Here is a 22508-nt window from a genome sequence, read left to right on the forward strand (position 1 = left end):
AGCACTGTCAAGTCCACATAATTACTTTGTCCTCTTTCTAGTTGGAAAAATCATTAAAATGCATTGGATTTGTGCAGAACACAAATTCTAAGATTTCAATATTTGTATGATTTATTTTTTTTTAAAAAGTAAGAAAGTGCAGTGGTAAATATTTAATGTAGTGCTAAATACTGTGAGATACACAGCAGCTAAGGAATTTTTCTTTGAAATAGCTGTTACTAAACTTAAGAATTGAGCAGACCTAACAGGAGCTTGCAAGTGCCTCTGATCTAAATGTATCTCTGTATGTTGAGGAACAAAGGAAACTGAGTAGGAGGTGGGTCACCATCCAGGACCAGAACTGTTAACCCCACAAATGAGATAAAAAGAAGTAGGAGTGTGGGAGTGACCAAAAGCTATGAGGGAGGTGCGAATTGAACAAAGAGGTGTACGTTTTGGGGGTCACATTGGGAAGCACCTTGCTAAAGAGCTTTTGGACCAGGATGGAAGGCTTTAAAGACTGGAGAATGACATTGGGAAAAGAAACCAGAGTGAGCAACAGAATACCAAGAACTGTCAGATGGGATGGGAAAGTGGCTGTATTTTAGGAAGAAGGAGACTGTACTCCCTAGATTTTTCTCCTTACAAAGCACCGTGTGAAATTCACAGGTACTATGTCTTTTTGTTTCTCTGCTCTTAGCAAGTATCTGTGACATCTTGTAGCAGAACGCCTTATCTCTTCCCAGCTTCTCGTCTGTTGAGGGGCGAATACTAAGTTGTAGCTCCATCAGCTCAAAGATAGGTTTGTGTAGTGAGTACATTCAGTTTAGAATTTATCATGTGTATTGGGTGCTTTTTTAGAAATTGGAAATTACGTACGGCTATATTGTCTTAATGTTGTAATGGGAAACACTTTCAAGTCAGAAAATGTTGGAATGAAGGTTGTCAATGCATTTCAGAATCCATGTCTTGCCCCAAAGGGTTGTCTGCTCATGGGTGTACCAAAGGGCTCCCTTTCCTTTACAGCCAACCTTGTCTTGCTTCATCCAAAGGACAAGCTTGCTCTTGAGGGTGCAGTAGAGTTGGGTAGGATAGGAGACTTCTGATGATGGGATTCCCTTCCTCTGGAGCAAAACTTGATACTGACATGGAACTGGAGGAGGATAAGGGATGGCTTTATGTTAAAGGCATTGTACATGCCTGGAGATTTGGTGATGGAGAACTGGATTTTGCCTCTGTCTTTTTTAGATTTCTGCTTATGATGTCAAACAAGAAAATTAAAATTTTCACACACTTTTTAAATAATGATCTTCTTAAGTTTCTTCATTTGGCCAGTTAGGATAATGAAGTCCAGTGTTCTCATTAGTGCTGTTTTAAAAATGTATACCTTGCCCAAATTTGGAAATGACTTACTGCCAAGCTCTGATACAAGTACTGCAGCCACCTCTTCTGCCTTGCCCGTGCTCTCCTCATGGGTGGTAACTATATGGTATTATATGGTAACTATACATGGTATTATGGGTTACTTTTGACTTTTATTGCATTTTATTTTGGACGAGCAGAACTCATGAAGTCTAGTTTTCCAAGAGTTTGCGTCTTGTTTCCTTACAACAGTGATTCCTAATTTATGCTCATTCTTTAGAAAGCAGTGGCATGGTGCACTGAAGAGCAGGTGGCATCATATTCTGTGGCTCAGGAGGACTTTTTGCTTTTTGCATGATAATCAGTCTGCCAGCCTACTGCTGCTGGTCAGCTGGCTAGCTCCAGCTAAGTCGGATATGTGGTGGTGGAGTTCTTCATGCCTTTTCCCCAGTGGAGGTGTTGGTTTTTACATAACGTGTAGGAACTTGATTTGTATGAGATTGAGACCTATTTGTCCCCCTTTTGCATTTCTGCATAGCCTTTGTGTACTTCTGAATTCACAAAGTGTAGTGCTTCCTTGTAACTATATGGTAATCCCTAAATTGCTGTAATCCCTCCTCTGCATTCAGTACGCAACCGGTTATTGTTGGTAGCTATACAATATAATGACTTTCATAAATTAATTAAGTTTTTTTTTTAACAGTAGCTGATTGTTTCATACTTAGTATTGGGAGGCTGTTCGCAGAACCTCCCTGCTGCCTTGGATTGAACATTTTCTGCTAATTTCCAGTCTACATTTTTCTATGGCTGGCTTATTTTGTTGGTGGTTCTGGCAGATTTGTCCTGTAGATTAAATAGTATCTTATCTAATTGGCGTTTACCTACAGTACTTATTTAAAGCAGGCATTATCAATTTTTACTCTCTATCATTCACGTGAGGTTCCCATTCCTCTGATAATCTTAGACCTGTTTTGAGTACAGCTGCACATAGTACTCCACATGCTTTCATTAATACCTTACATGCAGACATAATGCGTCCTGTTAAATGAAGGGAAGCATTTCCAAGTAGGATCTCTAGATTACATTTGCCTTTTCCCTGTTGCATTGTCTTGGTAGCTTAGAGTTGCTCTGAAGAAGACTAAAGCATCGTGATCCCCCTTCTATGTCACTTCCAATTGATGATGACGATGACTTTCCTTGAGGAAAATGTCTCCTGCTCTTGTATCAAGCATAAACTTTGCATGGAACTAATGTTTGTGTCAAGGTCATTGATGTATTTAAACAAGATCAGTCCTGAGTTTGATCCTTGTGAAACTTGATTAACGATATCTTTAAACACCAATTTGTTCTCCTGTTAACAGATCCAGTGCATTACTCAGTACACAGTCTGTACAAATCCACTTCCCCGTCTTCTCTGGCTGAATGAGTAGTTTCACACATAGCACACTATCAAATACTTTATAGGTGTATTTCTCCTGCATAGAAAATCATATGTCATATCAATGAGAGAATAAATTTATCAGGGCACGCTTTATATTTTCCTTTAAACCAAATTACTTGTGCTTACCATGGTTATTTTCTGTGATCATTTCTTCTTTGATGGTGTCGTTGCTCAACCAAACTAAGTCTAAAGTAGCATTGTATCTCTTGATTAAGTGACTCTTTGGTGGGGAAATGGATAGACTATCACGTCCCAGAATAACTGCTCACTATGATTTTTTTAATATTTTTCCTTTGGCTAGGTCTGCTTTTAACCATGTATTACTTACTAGGGTTCTTGCCTGTTGAGCAGGCCTTTTCCAAACTTAAATTCTATGGCACTTCTAAAATAGACGAAGAATCCACTTAAGCATTAAAATAGGAAAGGTGCTTTTCATTGATTACTGAAACTTTTTGTACAACTTGCGCTAAAAGGGTGTAGGTGGTTGCTTTAAGCAAATAAACAGAGTTTCTCTTGGTAACAAAACATCTGGATGCAAGTTGAATAATTCACAACTTCACTATAGCTTTGGGTGTATGTATTATTGTAGTCTTCAATTGCATGATTGGGTGAAGTGTGTTTTCAACTGCTGTTTTGAATAGAAAGTAGAAATAATTTTATATAGGCTGTTAGAAGTCAAGATTTTTTTTTTTTTTTTTACTTGGGAGCTGATTAATGTTTTAAAGTAATTTTTAATGATGGTGCACATTTATGTCATAGGTTTTTTCTTTTTCAGCGTAACGACAGATCAGATCACATTCCTTATAGTATATCCCGTGCGCATTTGAACTACTTTGAAAAAGTGAAATGATGTCATGTTTAGCTACAGAGGAATGTCAAAAACAATGCATTTGTATGATATGAAAGATTTGCAAATGCAAGCTGGCAATTGATAGTAATATTATAATTAGCTTTTTATACAGCCTGTTTTTTATTCATGAACATTTTCATTTATGTTGACAACTATCATGTATGCTACCACACATGGAGCCTTTTCTTTACTCAGAAGAGACTGAACATGAATTAGTATGTTTTGGGGCTTATGTTCTGACTTTGTATTGGAAAATGGTTTCTGGGCCAAGTCATAAAAATTAAAGTAGCTTGCATTTTAGATTTGGCTTTTTGATCCTGTTGTTGTTAGTGCTGGTGTTTGTAAGCGTAAAACGTACCACAGAGCGCTGTAACTTCAAGGTGGAACTTCTCAGTCCAATAATTTCTTGTTAAAATTGCTGGGGGTGTTGAATGCATCCTAATTCCATAACCGATAAGAAAATGAAGATAGGTAAACTAGTAGTTTTATAATAAATTCTAGTTTTGTGTTTGCAAATAAAAATGTTTTGTACATACCCAGCCACAGAGTAAGAGTATTTATTTCTGACAGAAATTTACTTTGTCATTCCATTTTCAGCCATAAAAATCTTCGTGTCTAACAGATCCTTTATAGTCCATCAGATAAATGGAGCGTAATTTCAGACACAGATCCAGATACTTATTCCTGCTTCTGAAAAAAATCAAAGTTAGTGTTCCCCTAGGACAAGTATGTTTTAGTACATGATTCAGATATTGTTAATTTTTTTGATTTCACTATAGTTTAGACAAGTAAACAGACTGTGTCTGTAGAATTGAACATTTTTGTGACAGCTTTTCAAATTCGTGAAGTGCATTTCATACAAAGCATCTCTGCACACTGAAAATCCCTAACTCATTTAGTGCTTTACTTGGACATGGACACGTTCATATGACAGTACAGTCTATGCTGTTGTATTTATTAGACAGTATTTTGGGGAAATGTATCAGCAGGAGGTAAGACTCTGAGGCACACCACATAATTTTACCTAAGCATTTTAGGCATTTAAGGTCGGGGTTAGTTTCTAAAGCGGCCTGTGAAATGGGGAGAGGGAAGATGCTTTAAGAAGAAAGTGAGAACAGGAGCCCTAATTTAAGTGCTCTGAATTGCCCTTAGAAGAGCTTCCTGCTTCATTAACTATATAGGGAGCAGAGCGAGATGAGGTATCTAAATCTGGTATCTAAAATTAAGCCTTATATTCTTTGAGTTGCTGTAGTTTGAATATTAACCATTCAACTAAGTAACTCTTTCATTGTTATACTGAGATCTTAGATGATGTTCTTTCTCTGGATAAATATCAAAGTTAATTTCTGATTTATTGAGTAGCATATTCCAGCCTAATAACAAGTTTGATCTTTTCTTCATCAAAAAAACCCCCCATAACTTAGTCCAGTATCACCAGCTTCTATGATTCTTATTACTAGTCTTGTTTAAATTGTTTCTTAAAATGTCGCTCATAGTATCGTGTGATCACAAAATGTTAGTACTTGGCAGTGGTCCAAGGGGGTGGGGGCAATAAGCAGGGTTTATTATTTTAAGTCTAATGCTCTTATTGTGGTAATATTTGACTCTTGCAATTTTAATAGTTACGTAGTTTTTAACAACTGATGGAGGAACAGAGCATTCATGTGAATTCTGTGGTCTGGAGAGGCTCCGCAATTAAGATCACACAGACTAGTTCTGGAGACGCGAGGAAGGCGTCTCCCTCTGTCATGTGTGAGCAGGAGAGGATATTTCATGAAGAGAACGGGGAAGGGGAGGATATTCTGAGCCAGTTTGTTTAGGTTTCATTAAATTGTTGTGTGACATTAGTGAAAGCCAAAACTAACACATGTTGTAGTCTGTGTTTGTGTTACTCATTGCAGGATTTTTAATTAGCACTAGTGGAATATATTCCCAATTACTCTTTATAGTGTCTTATTTCATGTGTTGTTAGTATATATTTATTTCATTACACAGGAGTTTTATGTAGATCATATTTTTTGTTTGGGAGGATGGCCTTGTATTTGCTTGTGTGCACACAGTACATAGAAGAATTGAAGAACATAAATTTAAAATGGTGTTGTTCATCATGCATTTCATGTAAAGTTTCTCTTGTTAAGGCATCACATACTTTTTTTATCAAATATTCTATTTGTGCATGGCTTATAATTTTTTATGGGATTACATATTTGAGACTTTGCTATGAGAGCATTGATATGAATTGTCCTACTTCTTTTGTACAAGACCCTTAAGAATACAGTTTTCCATGTGACATAAGAAGCCCTGTCAAGAGACAAAAGTTAAAATTATCGTGCCATAATGTAAATCCGACTATGGAATGAGGAATTCTTTCTACTGATCTGTAGTAGTATCTCAATCATCATCACTTTGCACATAAGTCTTGTGACTCAGATTTGCTACTTCTGCTGTAGTTTATGAACGACCATTTGTTAAATTATTTTGTTATAGTTTTCAAGATGACCTTTCAAAACTCTGCATTTTATAAATGATAGCAGAAGAATGACAAGATGTGGCTTTCCAAAGGCATCTTTTCTGTCCAAAGTATTTGTGCTGCAAGTGGAGCCAGTTATGCCTGTAACTATGAAACGTAATGCGCATGATTTCATGATTTGTTGCAGTCTGCGTTGTTATGCGGTTTTCTTCAGAAGTTTGGTCTTGACTGTGCTTGATCCTTGCTGACAGCAACAGCCATGGTTTTTTTTTGGTTAAGACGGAATTAATTTTCGGAATTGGCAGACCAAGGAGAACTAGAGACTGCAAGCCTTCCACGTACCAGCAGGTGCTACAGCAGCAGTGTAGTACCGTTTTCATTATTGTTTAAGTCATAATTGTTTTTGATCACTTCAATGGGGACCCTAATTTGGATAAAGAGATATTACTGAAGTCTTGAAAACCAGATCAGAAACAAATGTTTTAAAAATGGATTTCAAGATCTTTATTCTCCATGAATGGTGCTTCTTATGAATGTTTAAAATAGGGTTACCTTGACTGACCTTTTGTTAGATGGAGTTTCCTGTCTAAGGTATTGAGAAATCTTTTCTTACTGGGAGCTCTATATAGATTAGCAGAAAAAGTCATTCTGGATTGTTTTACCTCTTTCTCCCTGTCTTTCTACCATCTTGATATTTTTAAATTCAAACTTGGTTGTAGGTCATCAGCTTGATTTTTCTGTTATGCATGCACGACAAATATTGTTTTCTGCCTTGAAGAATCTATTTTTAAGTGATCTCATATGGGATAATTTTTTACTCAGGAGTCATGCCATATACAAGCATTCTCCAATAATAGACACCAAAATTCCTGACTGAACTTGGCTTCATGGCATTGCTATTTTTTTGGCGGTAGGATAACTTAAGGCACTCCCGTCCTTAACAGTCTTTATCTGTTCCCGCAGCACCCTTCAGTTATATTGGCGCAACCAGCTGTAAGGATACATGGGAAAGTGAATTGGTCCAGCTTGAAAGAAAAGGAGTGAGGAGGAGGGGTATGAAAGAAATAAATTCTCCCTCCCTCCCCAAACTGCTTTTTGCCAGATTATTTTTCTTGGTGAACAGCTTGAGTATGCCTGCAGGGAGTGCTGGCTGGGCCCTGCTCCATGTGCAGCTGGTAGCAGAAAATCAAGTGTAACATCTGAATGGATAAGGAATGGGATGAGAAGCTCGTGTCCAGATTATCAAAATGTTTCTTTAGAATCTGGGATGCAACATGAACTAAAATAGTAGGTGCAATACTGGTCACCCCATCTAACAAATGATTTTGCAGAATTATAGGGGATTTAAGATAATGGCCATGATAGAGATCAAGGCCCTGGAAAAACTTTCTTTGACACACACATGAGGCAGAGAGTCTGGGATTACTTACATTTCAAAGGAGAATGTTAAGGAAAGTTATAAACCCATCTATAATAAATGGCAAATGACAGTGTTGAACAGGAACTTCTATTCTTCTTTTCTTGATATAGTATCAGTTGAAATTACAACAAAGTTAAAAAGGGTGAAATCTGGTAGAATGAAATACTTTATATATCTATTTTGTCATAAGATTCCTGAGATCATGGGGTGTGTCACAAGACCCTGCAAATGTTGTGGTAAGGAATTTTAAGGACTATCCCACTGCATGTTTCAAGGCTCAAGTCAATCTGTGTTGGAGATGTGAGTGACATCTAAGGTGTGAGAAAGGTTCTCCGCATTGGTCTGTTGTAAGGTTCATCTGGATGCAGAGACTAAATACTGGAGGGGATACGGACATCGGACTCTAGGAAGGTGTCGGTGAACTTAAAGCATTCGGGATGCGCAGGATAAATGAAGTTCTGAGCTCCTGAGGGGCTGAGAGGAGGCTCCCGGCCACAGAGCAGCACAGCATGTGGAGGCAGTGCTTTTGTTCTGAAGTGTTATTAGAAAGTATTTGCAGGTGTGGGGTGGGAAGGGGCCTTTTGAAATCTAAGGATTGCTGTGTTCCTCCTGGCCATCTGGGAACAGGGAATAAAAAAATAAATCCGTAAATGTTGCTGGTCATTTGAAACGGGATTGCCTAGGTCAGTAACAGGTACTCCGAAACCTTCTGTAGATTTGTCTTCTTCATAAAAAGCAAACTGTCATAGTGGGGAAGAAAGTACCTTTTAATTCTTTAACGTTTTCCTGTTTAGTCTTCCTTTCTCTTTATGTAGTGCAAGAAGAAAGGGGTACCCTAAAAAAGGCAGGTAGCAATAAGAGTTACAGCATGTTAATCTGTTACAGCAGAGTGCCACCTGCCCTTTCTGCTTCGTATTCTTAACTTCCGCCACTGCCCTATTTTGTGATACAAAATTATTACATACATTGGTTTCATCATTTTCACCATTCCATTCTTTGCTGATTTTATAAGTTTGGAATGAAATCTTACTGAGGCCGCGAATGTTTCATATATATAAGAATACATATACATGTGTATATATGTATAGCACTGAGAACAGTGGGGACCTGAGCTTTGTGGAGTCTGTGCATGCTAACAGAACAGAAGGGAGGGACATCACTTATGAACTGTGTCGTGCAGTGCTGGTGCTTAGGGAAATTAGATCTCCCTCTCCCATCCCACCAAATCAGCTAAACCCAGTGGTACTCATAGTAGAACATTTTGGGACCTGGCAAAAAAAAAAAAAAATAGTTGTTGGCTAATTTATCATCATTTTAGATAACTTGTGGATAATGGGTGAGGCTTCAAAAGACAAAAGAAAGCCACAAAGAGGAAAGAAGAAACCAGGCATTTTTAAGTCAATGAATTTTCCTTTAATTTGAAGAAAAATGTTGGAACAATTCAGCTGTTTTTAATCACTTAGAAGCAACCCAATTGTCCACAAATTCATGTTGGCTATTACCTGTCTAAATTGTCAGATGACTCTAATATTTTATTTGTGATAAATTTAATGATCTTGCATATAGTGAAAAAATATACTTTACTACATATTGGGATTTTTATTAAGCCTTTAAAGGTTTCAATGACTTACAACATTCTCATAAACAAGATAGGAAATATTGGCTAGATGGAAACTACTGGAAGTTGAGTGCGCAAGACTGGTTGGAAGATAATACACAGAGCATAGTTATCAGTGGTTCACTTTCCAAATGGAAGAATATCTCATTATAAGATCTGCAGAAGCGGCTGCTGATTGAATCCTGTTACGTATTTCCATTAATGAGTGGGATGATGAGCATTCTTGTTAAATCTGTAGATGACCCCAAACTAGGAGATGTCCACGTATGTATAGAACAAAATTAGAATTTAGGAGCATCTCAAGAAATAGAAGAAATCATTAGAAAAAAAAGAGCTAGGGTGCGACTTCTGAGAAGGATTTTATGCAGGAATAATCAACTATGCAAATATAGTATTAAGAATAGCTAGTCAAGCAGGGTCATACAACAAGTTATAAACTGAGCATGAGATAATGTTGCAGTGCTGTCACAAAAAAGCAAATGCTATACTGGGTTTTATAAACAGGAGAATCATCTGAAAAATGTGTGAGTTAATTCTCTAGCTATTTTTAATGCTCGTAAGACATCATTATTGAGAGCTCTGAGGAGTGCATTAGGTACTGTGTGCTTCCAGGAACTTTTAGACCAATTGAAGGAAAGCTCAAAATAAAAAAGACAGACCTCGTTTTTTAAGTATGTAAAATGCGGATGTAAAGAAACAGGGTGTGTGTATTCCCAGTCCATAGTGGATAGGCTCAGTTAAACTAATGCATTTAAATTGAAGTAAAGGTGGTTTAGGCTACACATATGGAAAATGGAAAACTTCAACAGTGGGGAGCAAAGCACTAAACGGATTGAGGGAAGGTGTTTAAAAATCTGGGGTTGCTCAGAACTGCCAACGAGAAGAGCCTGTTGGAATTGCTAGGTCCTCTTGTTCTCACTCCTGTCTGTAGATCTTTTTTTCAGTCTTTTGTATGTTTTCATCACTTAGTTTGATCTTATATCTTTATCTACATTTGTTTCTTTCCTTCTTGTGGTGCTGCCTGGTATTTCTTCTTCCCTGCCATGCCGTTTTCTTTCTACTGATTTCCACTCATAATTCAGGTGTAGAATAGAAAAACAATTGTTTCTCTTCCAAAAGTTATATGGGTTTTTTTTTGGTCCTGATTGTACAAAAGCATACTTTCACAGTCACCTTTCTTCTCAGGGGTCAGTTTTTCAGTTCATCTTGTCTTGCAGGTGTCCACTGAACTTAAGTTCTTTCTGCGGCTTCTCTCTTCCATCACTACTTCTGATTTCCATCTGAACTCTGTCTCTGTTCCCAGCTGGATCTCTCATGTGAAACTCCATCAACTATCGATTTGTAGTTATTGTACACTCTGCAACTTTTGTACCTCTTTATTTTGGTTGTCTGCAGTTTTTGGTTTCTTCTGCCTCAGGAACCATCGCAATTTTAAAGTGAAGGCGCTCCCTTCTGCACAACTCCCCTTTCTGGTGCTCTTTGCTTATTGGCCTTCTCAGTGAGCACCCTCATTTTTAAACCTTTCTCCAAGGTCTGTTCTGCATGCTGATTTAATATCAGGAGTTAACTCTGGTCGTTGTCCTGATCCATCTGCACGTGAAATCACTGGCTTCTTTTGTTTACTTTTTCCTTGTCAGGCTGATGCAAAGTTAAAAAGTGGAATGCTCTTAAATGATGCCTTAGTCAAATTTTGGAATCTAGTGGTGGCAAGAAGACATCTTGGTCTTCACAACTTTTCTGAGTTAGTAGTAGATATGCTGACAGGCTTTTGTCCTTCCTTATCTCCTTATCAGCCAACAGTAACAGTGTTAGGTGGAAGTGAGCATCTTAATTCCTCTTGATCGTTTTCCCTGGTCAGAATTTTGAGTGCTGCCTTCACATGCAAGTTGGTCAGATCTGGTTTTCTTATTGTCTTGGTTTTGTTTTGTGTCAGGTTTTTACACAGTTGTCTTTTTAATTGAGTTTTCAATTTTTATTTAAGATTTTCTTTTTGCCGTCACAGAATGAATGGATGTGTTACTGTCTATTTTTTTCCAGAAAGGATATTTTGTCCATTTGTGGCAAACAGAATCAAATTTCAATTCAAGAACCCTCTGTAGTTGCTGTTGGCACGCTCCTCCTTTCTACAGAGCAACCTGGAGGGAAGAACCAAGCCACCTCAACAGGGGAGGGCTGTTGGATGTCCGGAAATGCTCCAAGATCCCTCACTGTTATTACTGAGTAGCACTAGAATAAGCTTTTCCTCTTTCTGCCCTACGTTTTATAATCAGAATTTAGCTTTACCTGTACTAATAATGGCATTTTTAGAAACCTGATTAGGAAAGAGGATATTTTTAATTGCTTTTCGTGTGTACACTGTTTTCATGTAGTTTTCAGTTTACTTTGTCAAGAAGGGTTTTCATCTTGAGCACTTTCTTGTTTCTTGAAGTAGTTGCAGCTGTTAATCATAGTCATTGGTTCTGCCAGTTCTTCTTTTTTTTTTTTTTTTTTTAAACTTTTCATTTTGGTACATTTTAGTGTGTGTTTTTTTTTTTTCTAATTGACATTTCCTTAAGTGTTAATAGTCTTTTCTCTCAGCCTAAAATCCAGTACCCTTCATCATTCATTATCAAGTATAGCATGAAATAAAGGAGAGGTACTCCAGGATTTGCTTTTCTTAACAAAGGCCCAAATGAGTGTACTAATGCTGTCCTTTTACAGACAGTACAACATTTCCATGGAAAAATTATGTGCTCAAATAAAGCAGACTTTGACATTAATTGTTACCGTTTGTTAAGAGAATTTTGTTCTGTTTAAGCACACTCGGTTAGCCCTAACAGGAAAGCAAACTTGCACTATTACTTTATTGATTATTAGTCAAGCATTTTTGCTCTGGGGAAAATTTCATTTAGAAATACATGAGTATTTATATTTGAGTATTAACTTCTTTTTGTTTTCTTTATTTTTAGGGGAATTCCTTGGTACTTCTTAGTAATTCTTGTGACATTGAAAGTCACAAAAGTGAAAGACTCAGGCAGAGAACCCGACTGTCTGTACAGGGTGGGATGCAGTACCTTATTCTTTCAGTGAGGCTGTAGCAGGTCTGATGTCAGTCACTTCAGAGACCTTTAGACCTCAGTGCTCATTTATTGCTAAAATGTACCAGCTCTGCTCCTGCATTATGAAGATCATCTGTCAACACTTTGAGATATTCTCCTTTGTTATTAAGCTTGTGATGCTCTACACTGTCAGGTTTTTTGCCAATTATAGTTAAGGTACAATGGTGTATTCACTGGATCAAAGTCTCACACTGGCGGTAGAGGAATGATTTGTAAGTCTTTATTCATCTGAATTGTACAATAGAATACCTGAGGAATGCAAATAATCCCTCTAAGGACTCAATAGAAAAGCTGTTAAAATGACAGTCTAAGACTATTATTATTCTGAATTGGTGTTTTAGCCAAAGTAATTATTTCTTATCTTGTTGTTCCACAATAGTTCTTAGTTTATTAGTTACGATGACCATAGTTACCAAACAGAATTTGAATCCAATTTTTGACATTACTTTTATGCTCATTTCACTTTTTCAAGTTTGCATGTTTCATTCTGTCTTTCACTTGGTACGTTATTTAATTAGTCTAGAGACCAGTGTTAGATACTTTCGTAAAAAAAAATAAAAAGGATGTATGCACAGATGTTGAAGTACAATTATGAATAGCAGATCCATTTCTAGATACATTTTCTGTAAAAGGTTGGCATTTATAAGCTCTGAAATTTGATATCCAGTTTGTTAGCCAAAATAAATTAGTTAACTACAAATGTCAGTTTTAGAAGTGCTGTTAAATGTCACATGTCACATTCAGAAATGCACCTTAATTGTGATTTTTCAGTTCAGACATTTCTGAAGGCAATAGTGTTTCAGTGTCAGTCCTGTTTACCAGACTATATTTTCATTGAATAACTGGAGGGAAAAAAAGATTAGTATAATGAGGACTGAAAACCACTGATGGGGTATTTACATAAGTAAATGATAGAAGACCAGCCTTATATAACAAACGTGTGAAAACTGTTGAGTGAACTTTTATATTCTTTGTCCCATCTAAAACCCTACTCAGTGGGCCATGCGCTTAATCTCATAATAGCTCTGATCCCCTGCTATTTTCTTTGACAAATGCGTGTTGATGAACTTGTGGTTCAGCTCATTTTTTTCTAAAGTGACATTTGCATTGATTATTTAAAGGTTTGCAGGCCACAGTTTCAAAGCACTTTAGTATAATAGCAGTTAAAACCTTAGTCTAAATCTTGGAGATTAGCAGGACTAAGAAAAAGAACTCAGCAAGCATAAAACCCTGTGCTGTATGGTGGGTGCTTCAGGTCTGAAACATCCTTGGCACTAAAGTACTGTATTTTGTACTTTGTGTCTTAGTGTACAGGAAATACTCCATGGCCCTTGAGTTTTCTTGCTGAGCATACAGAGTCATCATTCTTACCTTTCACACCTGTTCAGAAATAGTGCCCTATAAATAACATTGAACACCTTACAGGTAATTTATGAATGTCTCCCTTAAATGTAAAAGAAACAGTATTTGCAGTCATGAATGTGATGCCTGTGTTTAAAGATTGTTTAAACATCATCTATTGCTGCAAATATTTTCTTAATTTTTTAATAGGATATTGAACATTCAAAAACTAGCACCATAAATCTGTAGCTCTATATTTGTTGTTTGTTCAACTAAAAAAAAAATATATGTACAGCAAACTGTTGCTGATGCTGCCAGTTATTGAAGATGAAAAGAAATAGGAAATTTCATTATTTACAAATAATAGTAGTATAATATCTAGAAGCTTTGTCCTGGGGAGATTGTAGAAAGGTGGGAGAAACTAGCAGAAACATGGCCCTGTATTCATTAGCTATGGCATGCTCCAAGATCAATAGCCAGAAAAAGCAGGGTGCTGCTTGCTATCTAGGAGTTTATACAGTGTTCTTTTCTGCTTGCTAATACCAGCTGCCCTAGCCACTGAGATGCTTTAAAAAACCAAAAAAAAGTCAGAGGAAAAACTGAAGACCCCCAGTTTTACTGCATTTAATAACTATCACTCTTGGAAGTCTCAGAAAAACGTGTGTCCACAGATCTACAAACTTTTATTCAGTTAGCATTTTAGATTGCAAGTGTTTAACATCTACCAAAACCCCTAGTTATTGTCTCAAATTCTGCCTATTTCTAATAGATTAAATGCCAAAGAGAAAACAAGAAATGGTGAAATGTTAATGGAGTACACCTGAAGCAATTGCTGCCTGTTAATGCCTTGACCTTGGAAAGCAATACACAAAAAGATGGCATCATAAAACCGTGCAATTCTTATGAATATGTATGTGCTACTTGATAATAATGAATGTGGTACAGCCATGCATGCACTACAAGATAATGTTGTGCCCTTTGTTGTCTACAGGTTGATAAAAATTAAAGAGTGGGTGGACAAGCACGACCCGGGTGCTTTGGTCATTCCTTTTAGTGGGGCCTTGGAACTCAAGTTGCAAGATATGAGTGCTGAGGAGAAACAGAAGTATCTGGAAGAGAACATGACACAAAGGTTAATTAGCATTCATTTTCCCTACACTTTATTATCAACTATTTCCTTGCAGTAATTTAATTGCTTGTGCTGATAGAATAATAAATGACAGAGTAATTACCATTATAAAGAGAGAATCTTCTCCTTTCTTTACCATGAGACAGAGTGAAAAGATTTATTTTAAATTAAGTTTTTAACTGTCATCTGTCATCTCTGTACAGTGTTTTAATTATAACATAGATATTAGTTATGTATATTTTTGAGAAGGAATGATCACCAAAACTGTTTCGTCATCCATGAGGAAAAGGGACGGTGGATAAAATTTTGCCATAATTTTTCTGAAGAACTATAATAAATTGCTTCAATATTGAATTTCAGTCAAACAGTTACGCTTTCATGACCTGGAGTCCTGAAAATTGCATGAGACCAAAAGTGCTGCCTGATAGGGTGCTTTAAATTTATCCCATATTTCTGTATCCTGCCAAATAAACAAATCAAAATACTGTCTTTACAATGCTGCAGTAAAAAAGTAGTTCTTCTGAAGAGAGTTCAAAGAAAAAGGTTCCTGCGATTATTGCTGTGTTTAGAAGTAGACCCGGTGTCTTCAAAATACATGATGTCTTTCCATGTAAATTGATTACTTGGGGCATTTAGCTGGTTTATGTGTATATGTTGAATGAATTGGATTCATTTTTTTTTCAGTGCTTTAGCAAAGATCATTAAGGCTGGATATGCAGCTCTCCAACTAGAATACTTTTTCACTGCAGGCCCAGATGAAGTGCGTGCATGGACCATCAGGGTAAGATTCATACTTATTCATCAGCTATATCCAGTTCCACACTATTGAATTCAGATTGATATCACTGACTTTGAAGTTTGTCATGGTGGCGGTTAGCTAGTCATTACAGATGAGGTTTTTGTCCAGGATAACTTTAATTATTTGTGAGCTGCTGAACAGTGAAAGTGGAGCTGCATTGATTGAGGCAGGTAACAATTGATTCTGCCTATTACATAGTCTGAATTTCTTCATCCTGTAGAATCTGTCTACCCTCCTCCTGTGGTCAGAGATAAGATGTACCAGTATTGTGCTTGCTTAATCTGTGTGACTGGGTTTGTCTGCAGTGAAATTGATGTTGCTTTTCATTTTGTATTCACTAAGTTTGTTTGGGTTGCGGGTGGTTCATTCCTCCTTTGCTTTGCTCGGATTACATTTTCAGCAATAAAAGCAATATAACATCATTATATTCCTCATGGATACACAGTTGGGCTCAAAAACCTAAAACCAGTGTGCAGTAATTCAGGTCTTTTACTGACTTTAATATTTAGACCTAGTTTATTAGTAGTTTTATATGTTTATCTGGGAACTTAGGTAATGCCTAGAATTGTATTATGAATTTTAAATATTGATGTAGAATGATTATAGCCGTAGAGATCAACTAATTTATTCCCAGAGGACAGTAAGAGCTGAGCTGTAGTGGTTTGTCTTTCAATGTAAATATGTTATAATATAAAGATTAGTATTGAAAAATATTTTGAAATGCATGTAATTACAAACTCTGTCTTAAAAATTACAAAAATGTGAACTTTTGGAGGTGCAAATCTGTCACTGAGCTGTTATTTTTTACATCAGTGTATTTAGTGCTGTGCAGTGAATTTCAGTGCTGTATTTAATTCAATGGAATTAATTTGTTTTCATTAATCAGCATAATTTCCAGTAAATTTATATTTTTATTAATACTGCCACAGATGTTTGTGTACGTGTTTTAGCACGTTAAACTTATTTTCCTAAAAGCGCGTTTATTTTTTTAGCCTTTTCATCTCATCTCCTTTTACACAATAACTGCTAGCTAAAGTCCCTGAAATAGCTACCAAAATAATATAAAAGTAGAAGTTTTGTTGTTCTGATTCTTGCCATAGCTTTTAAAAGCACATTTGGAAACTCCACTGTTTTCAGCAGGAGAAATGCTTGCTCTTTATTAGAAAATTTGAAAGCTGGTTTATCTTAAGACTGATTGTAAGTATCTTTGATTTAATGTGCAAAGATATTTAGTCAGGTAAGCATCAGTGAGTAGCCATATTAACCCAATACATCTTTTATTGTAAAAACTGTGCTTTACACTGTCAGACTCCTTAGCACTTTAACATGCTTTATTAAGCAGCCTTTAGGTCACCATTATTTCTCAAATTTCTCTCCATGGTTGTATGTGCACAGAATGTATGTCCTTGTAATTTAAAGCATGCGGTTATAATGCATTCTCCTCTATTGCATGATCTTAAATTATCTTGTAATAGTTGCCTGTGATTTTTTATTTTTTGGTGATTCAGTTGTTGACATTTTGGTAAGAATACTCATTTTGTTCTATATTAGCCTTACTAAAATTATTCTGAAATAAAAATAAGCTAATATGTAGGGCTTGAGATCCATAAATCATTTTTGATTACAAATGTGGCTCGCCAATGAATGTTATCATTTAATTGAAGTTATTTGGATGTAAGTAAAAGTCTTGAGTAATTCAGATTTCAAAGTTATTTAAAAATCTTTATTTTCCTCACTTTCTGTGTGGAGAGCTAGGGATCGAAGTGAATCCCACAACAAAACACACTCATAGCTTCTAAAATCAATACTACTGTTGATACCTATTAGGGAAAACAAAGCTGCCCTTCTTTAACATTAGTTGGTTTATCTGCGGTGAAGGCATCTGTCTGTATGTCCCAATATTGAGAATTACTCAGCTGTATGCGTGACATTTTAACTGATATGAAACAAAGTTTCAGCGGATCCTTAAAGCATGTCAAAAAGGAGAAACCTCTTTCCTGCAATCAATCTTCTTAAATGCAATTAATTCTCTTCCGGTCTTTCCTTTGACAGAAAGGGACGAAGGCTCCTCAGGCAGCGGGGAAGATTCACACAGATTTTGAAAAGGGATTCATTATGGCTGAAGTAATGAAATATGAAGATTTTAAAGAAGGAGGCTCAGAAGCTGCTGTCAAGGTGAGATCCCCATGTTTTTCTTCTCCCTTCCTCCATATGTGCCATTTTTCCATTTCAAGTCTATTTTTCAGTGGAAGAAGTTCTTGATGCTAAGCGTATCTTAACAGTCACCTCTAGCAATAGACCAAAATCTCTTTTCATCTTTTACTTAGGAAAGAATTCAAATGCACTGACTTACTGAACTATTTCAGTATCCAAGATATGAGAATTTATGGACTAAATGTCAACACTAAGACCAAATGCTATGCTAGATTTTTTTTCTCTGTTTCAGTGTTAGTGTTCAGAATTCAGTAAGCTTTAAAATGAACTTAGTTTTGAAAAATCAAATTTTTAAGATGAGAGAGCACATTTTTGAATCATCTCTAAAAGGAAAGGCAAGAAACACAGAAAATCTGTTTTTTCTAATAACGTGTCATCTTGTTTTGAGTTTGCAGTGAAGGTATTACAAATGTTGGATGCAAATGATAAAGAAAATATCGTATTATAAAAGTGTACCTTTTTCTTCCCAGGATTAGTGGATTCCACTCCTAGACTCCGATAGGCATAATTAGAATCTTAAAGTTTACCATTTCAGTATTTAATTCAATTGCCCTTTGATGTCTCATTCAAATATTCAAAAACGCCATGCCTTACTTTGATTGTTTAGGGTGTCATTAATAGTTGTATGTCGTCCATGAAAATACATTACAATAGGTGAAGTTTCCTAGCTACTGTCTACTGAATAGACAGTGAAGATATTTAATGAAAACCTTGAGCTCACGCTTCTTTGTAGTGACTTCTGTTAGGAAGAGTTTTATCTGCTTTCTCAACGCTAGAGGGCAGAGACTGATTGGGTGCCCAAAGTTGTGCCCTTCTTGTAGCTGACAAATTATATCTGACTTGAAGTTATTAAATATGAAATGAACTTGTACATGGCAAATAAATGTCATAAGAAAAGCTGTTCTTCTTTGTGTTGCTATTGCATTATTTCCACCTTCTTTAAGCAGAGAAACCTCCCGTTATTTCATACACGTTTGATTTCTCGTTTGGCGTTTTTGATGTTTTATTAAGATTTGTATTTTCTAAAATTGCAATTACAAACCACATTAGTTTGATGTAATCAATCTCAGTATTTGAAGGTTCCTGCACACTATAATGTGTTAAAGAATTTAAAAGGTTCAGCTTTATTGTTTGCTGTTTGATAGCTTGAAAGGTATGCAAAACTATGATTTCAGATTCAGCTTATTCTCAGTGGTATCGCTAAGGAAGATCATACTGAGCAGCGGGACTTTAATAGGTTTGTTTGAACCCCAGGAAGTGAGGGAAAAAAATCCCAGTATAATTGGTTCGTTGCGGCATGTGAACTGCCTTATGAAAAGGGAAGTAGAGTTGTAGTTGTAAAGTAAAACCACAGCTATAAATAAGTCTAATATTCTGCAGTCAGAAACCACTTTATGTAACCAAGGTTCAAATTTTGCCAGCAACAGTTTTTGATGCTCAAATCTGTGTTTTCCCTGAGAAGCTGCAGTTAATACCTATTAAATTAATCTATAAGTATTTTGCTTGTATATTTTTATTTGCATTTCACAATGTGAGATTCTAAACATCGAGCTTCCATGTTCAAATTATATTTAATGATTAGATTTTTATTGCTTTGAAGTATCTGTAAAGCAAGCATATTTGCATTTGTTACTCAGTTTTTAAATCAAGGTTAGAAAAAACCTCTTGCTCTTAGAAAAATGCGTTATATTACTCTAGTCTTTTCTAATTTGCATTTAATACAATGTTTCATGCCATACACAATGCTAATTACTTTTATATTGCTGGTAAATTGCAAAATTAAATTTGGGAGCTTTTAGAGTCAACTGAAATAACAGTGGTAATGGGAGTTGCTTGCTTTGTGTGTTATCAAGTTGATCGATTTTTAAGTTTGATTTTGTGTGTGTCTAACACCAGTACAGCATAACTAATTTAATGCCAGTGCTGTGAACTATACACTGAATAGCTCTGTGTGGGCTTTGTAGTCTACAGGGATATCACATTATTAGCAATCATATCTGCTTAGGCAAAGCTGGCTTCTACAGATGGCTGCTTTCAAGTGCAAATGAACTGGTTAGACGTGTCTTGTTTAATACATACTCAAGATTCACAAATGGGTATTGATTTTTTCAACCAGTGTTTCTGATAGCAATGGAAATGGATTAAATGGTCTCTAGAGAATTTAAAGAAACACTGTCACTTTTAATTAACTGTAAACTGGTAACAAAAATACATAAACTTGCATTAGTGTGTCAAAATGTATTTAATTAAAGAAGTCTACGCCACTTCGACAGCGTGCAATAGTGTGCTAAAAAGAATTCCGCATTGTTACTTTGTGGAGGTCAGTTTTTTGTACAAATATTTGTGAGTAATAAATGTATTCGACTGTAAAATGTCTGTGTACCTGTGCCTGCAGCTTACGCTTGCTGATGATTTTTACAGCACTGTTTTATTAGTGTTTATGCCATCAATTAGTCTAATTACTCTTGACTTTGAGCATTATTAGGATCTTCAAAGGAAAGAACTATTAAGTCTACTTGAAAGTAAACCTTTTATAGTCTAAACAAATTTCCAGGGGGTCGAAATATAAAAACATTTGCAAAGTCCTATTTATTATTTATTGATATGTCATATGGGATGAGGTCAGTTACTATTGCACTATATATTTATTGTCGAGGCTATTTTATCTGCAATTTTCTGTAGGCTAGCATCACTGGTGACAACATTTAAATAAGGAATGACAGCAACAAGGTTATCGAGCCTCTGAATTCCTAGACAGCAATATGGGGAAATATGTTGCTTTACGGAGCAGGTTTTGTGAAAGAAAGGTGTCCAAGTTAACTATGTACCATTAATCTGATCTGTTCTGCTGCAACTAAGGTCATTAGTTAACAGCTTTCCTGTAATGGGATCTTAGCATGCCACCACTGTGATAGTGTCATTGAGAATAATGGCACAGTGAGGTCTTGCATGGAAGCACTTTCTCCTCCAGGAGAAAACTTCAAAACAGGAATGATTATTGAACTAAAGCAGAAGCTCTCAACTTTTCCATATTGTAGAACACTTTTCAAGATAAATGCTTCTGCAGACCACCTCCCGCCCAGTCTGTCAGTCCTAATGCCACAGCTTCTCTGTAGCCTCTATAATACTAGGTTTAATTACAACAAGATAAAGATAGAAAAATATAATAATCAATTCTAATGTGGAGAGTGCTGATATTTAATAGATTCCTTGCCTATTTTCTGCTCTCCTCAAGTACAGCATTTTCGTAACGAATTTCCTTTTCATGTCTTTGGTCTGTGTGCCTTCTCCTGTATCCTGGTTTCGCAGCCTATCTGCTCTTATATCTGTCCTTCTGAAGCAAATTTCTTGTAAAGGAAATTTCTGACAGAAGAACTGAGCCTGTATTTTGTGCTCCTCAGTCCTTCATTATCTGGGCACAAGCAGACAACAGAGTCCCACTCGAAGCATGAGGCATGTAAAGTTGTGACTTCTGCATAGCGTTCCCATCTTTAGCTTTGATAGCACTCGCTTGTCCTTTGCTGGAGCCGCTCAGAAGTCATTCCTATACCAGTTTAATAGCCATGCAGCCATGATGCAAACTGTTGCCAATCGCCCTTTCCAGCAATTCTGTTTTAGGTTCCTGCTGCCGGTGCTTGCCGTCTGCAGGTTTTTTAGATGAAGAAAAAGAAAGCCTGAAAGCTGAAAAAAGAATAATTGACTTGTTTAGGTGTCCTTTATCTTAAGACTTGCCAAGGCTTACAGATTTACCACCATATAATGCAGATAGCATTTACGCACCACCGATTCAGTGGAGGTTAAATTATTTTTGTATGTATTTTATAGGTACGTAAAACCAAATTATGTCGAACTGAGGGGTATTGTGGCTGTCAAACTCTGAAGCTGAAGTAGTACCATTTCTTTACCAAAATGTATTTAAATAATTACAATTTGAAAATACTATAAAATGTCTAATGAAATAACCCATTTTCCTTTGTCTGTTCTATTTACAGGCTGCTGGAAAATACAGACAACAAGGCAGAAATTACATAGTGGAGGATGGAGATATTATCTTCTTTAAATTTAATACACCTCAACAACCCAAGAAGAAATGAATATCAGATGTTGTTCATTGCTCAGAAATAAACTGTGCTGCTTCAAAAAGCATATGAATTTTTATTTAGGAGGGAATATCTGGAAACAAAAAGCATACAGTTTCTACCTAGGGAACTTCCCCTCCCCCCAGTGAAATGATTCTTGTTTGTTTTGAATTAAAATATGGCACCTCCAGCAAACATGCAAGTTCACTAAATGTGAACAGCTTTGCATTTCAAACAATTAAGACCCTACTCCAAATTGTAGAAGCTTTTCAGGAACCATATTACTCTCATGATACTTCATTAATCTCCATCATGTATGCCAAGCCTGACACGTTTGACAGTGAGGACAATGTGGCTTGCTCCTTTTTGAATCTACAGATAATGCATGTTTTACAGTACTCCAGATGTCTACACTCAATAAAACATTTGACAAAACCAGCCTTGGTGTGTTTGGGGATGTCTGTATTGACTGACTGTGGTGTGCTGAATGCGATACGGCACCTGGTGGATGCTGATTACAGAATTTTAAGACGTGTATGATACAGTAACTGGCAGTGTGGGGCAGCTGCAATTGTATCTCAGAAGTGAGTCTTTCATGGGAATCAGAAGATTAGGATGCCAATGATTTGTCTCAAAAAAGTTAATGAATTTGTAGATGGACGTTCACTGAAAGATGATAGTAAGGATAATAAGAATGATACAGCGTAA

At 36.3% G+C, this 22508-nt stretch overlaps 1 protein-coding gene across 3 annotated transcripts in view; it reads left to right on the forward strand.

Moving 5' to 3' along the window:
• OLA1 (Obg like ATPase 1) overlaps positions 1 to 22238 on the forward strand; it is a 110775-nt gene extending 88537 nt beyond the window's left edge. For all 3 annotated transcript variants that reach the window (XM_068407558.1, XM_068407559.1, XM_068407560.1), the window contains exons 8-11: positions 14571 to 14711; positions 15393 to 15489; positions 17560 to 17682; positions 21714 to 22238. In XM_068407558.1, the coding sequence (XP_068263659.1) occupies positions 14571 to 14711; positions 15393 to 15489; positions 17560 to 17682; positions 21714 to 21815 (463 nt within the window). In that variant the 3' untranslated portion in view covers positions 21816 to 22238. The remainder of the gene's footprint in view (positions 1 to 14570; positions 14712 to 15392; positions 15490 to 17559; positions 17683 to 21713) is intronic.
• Positions 22239 to 22508: the final 270 nt, after the last annotated feature.

This window comes from Nyctibius grandis, chromosome 9 (genome assembly GCF_013368605.1).
Source record: "Nyctibius grandis isolate bNycGra1 chromosome 9, bNycGra1.pri, whole genome shotgun sequence".
NCBI classification, from domain to species: domain Eukaryota; kingdom Metazoa; phylum Chordata; class Aves; order Nyctibiiformes; family Nyctibiidae; genus Nyctibius; species Nyctibius grandis.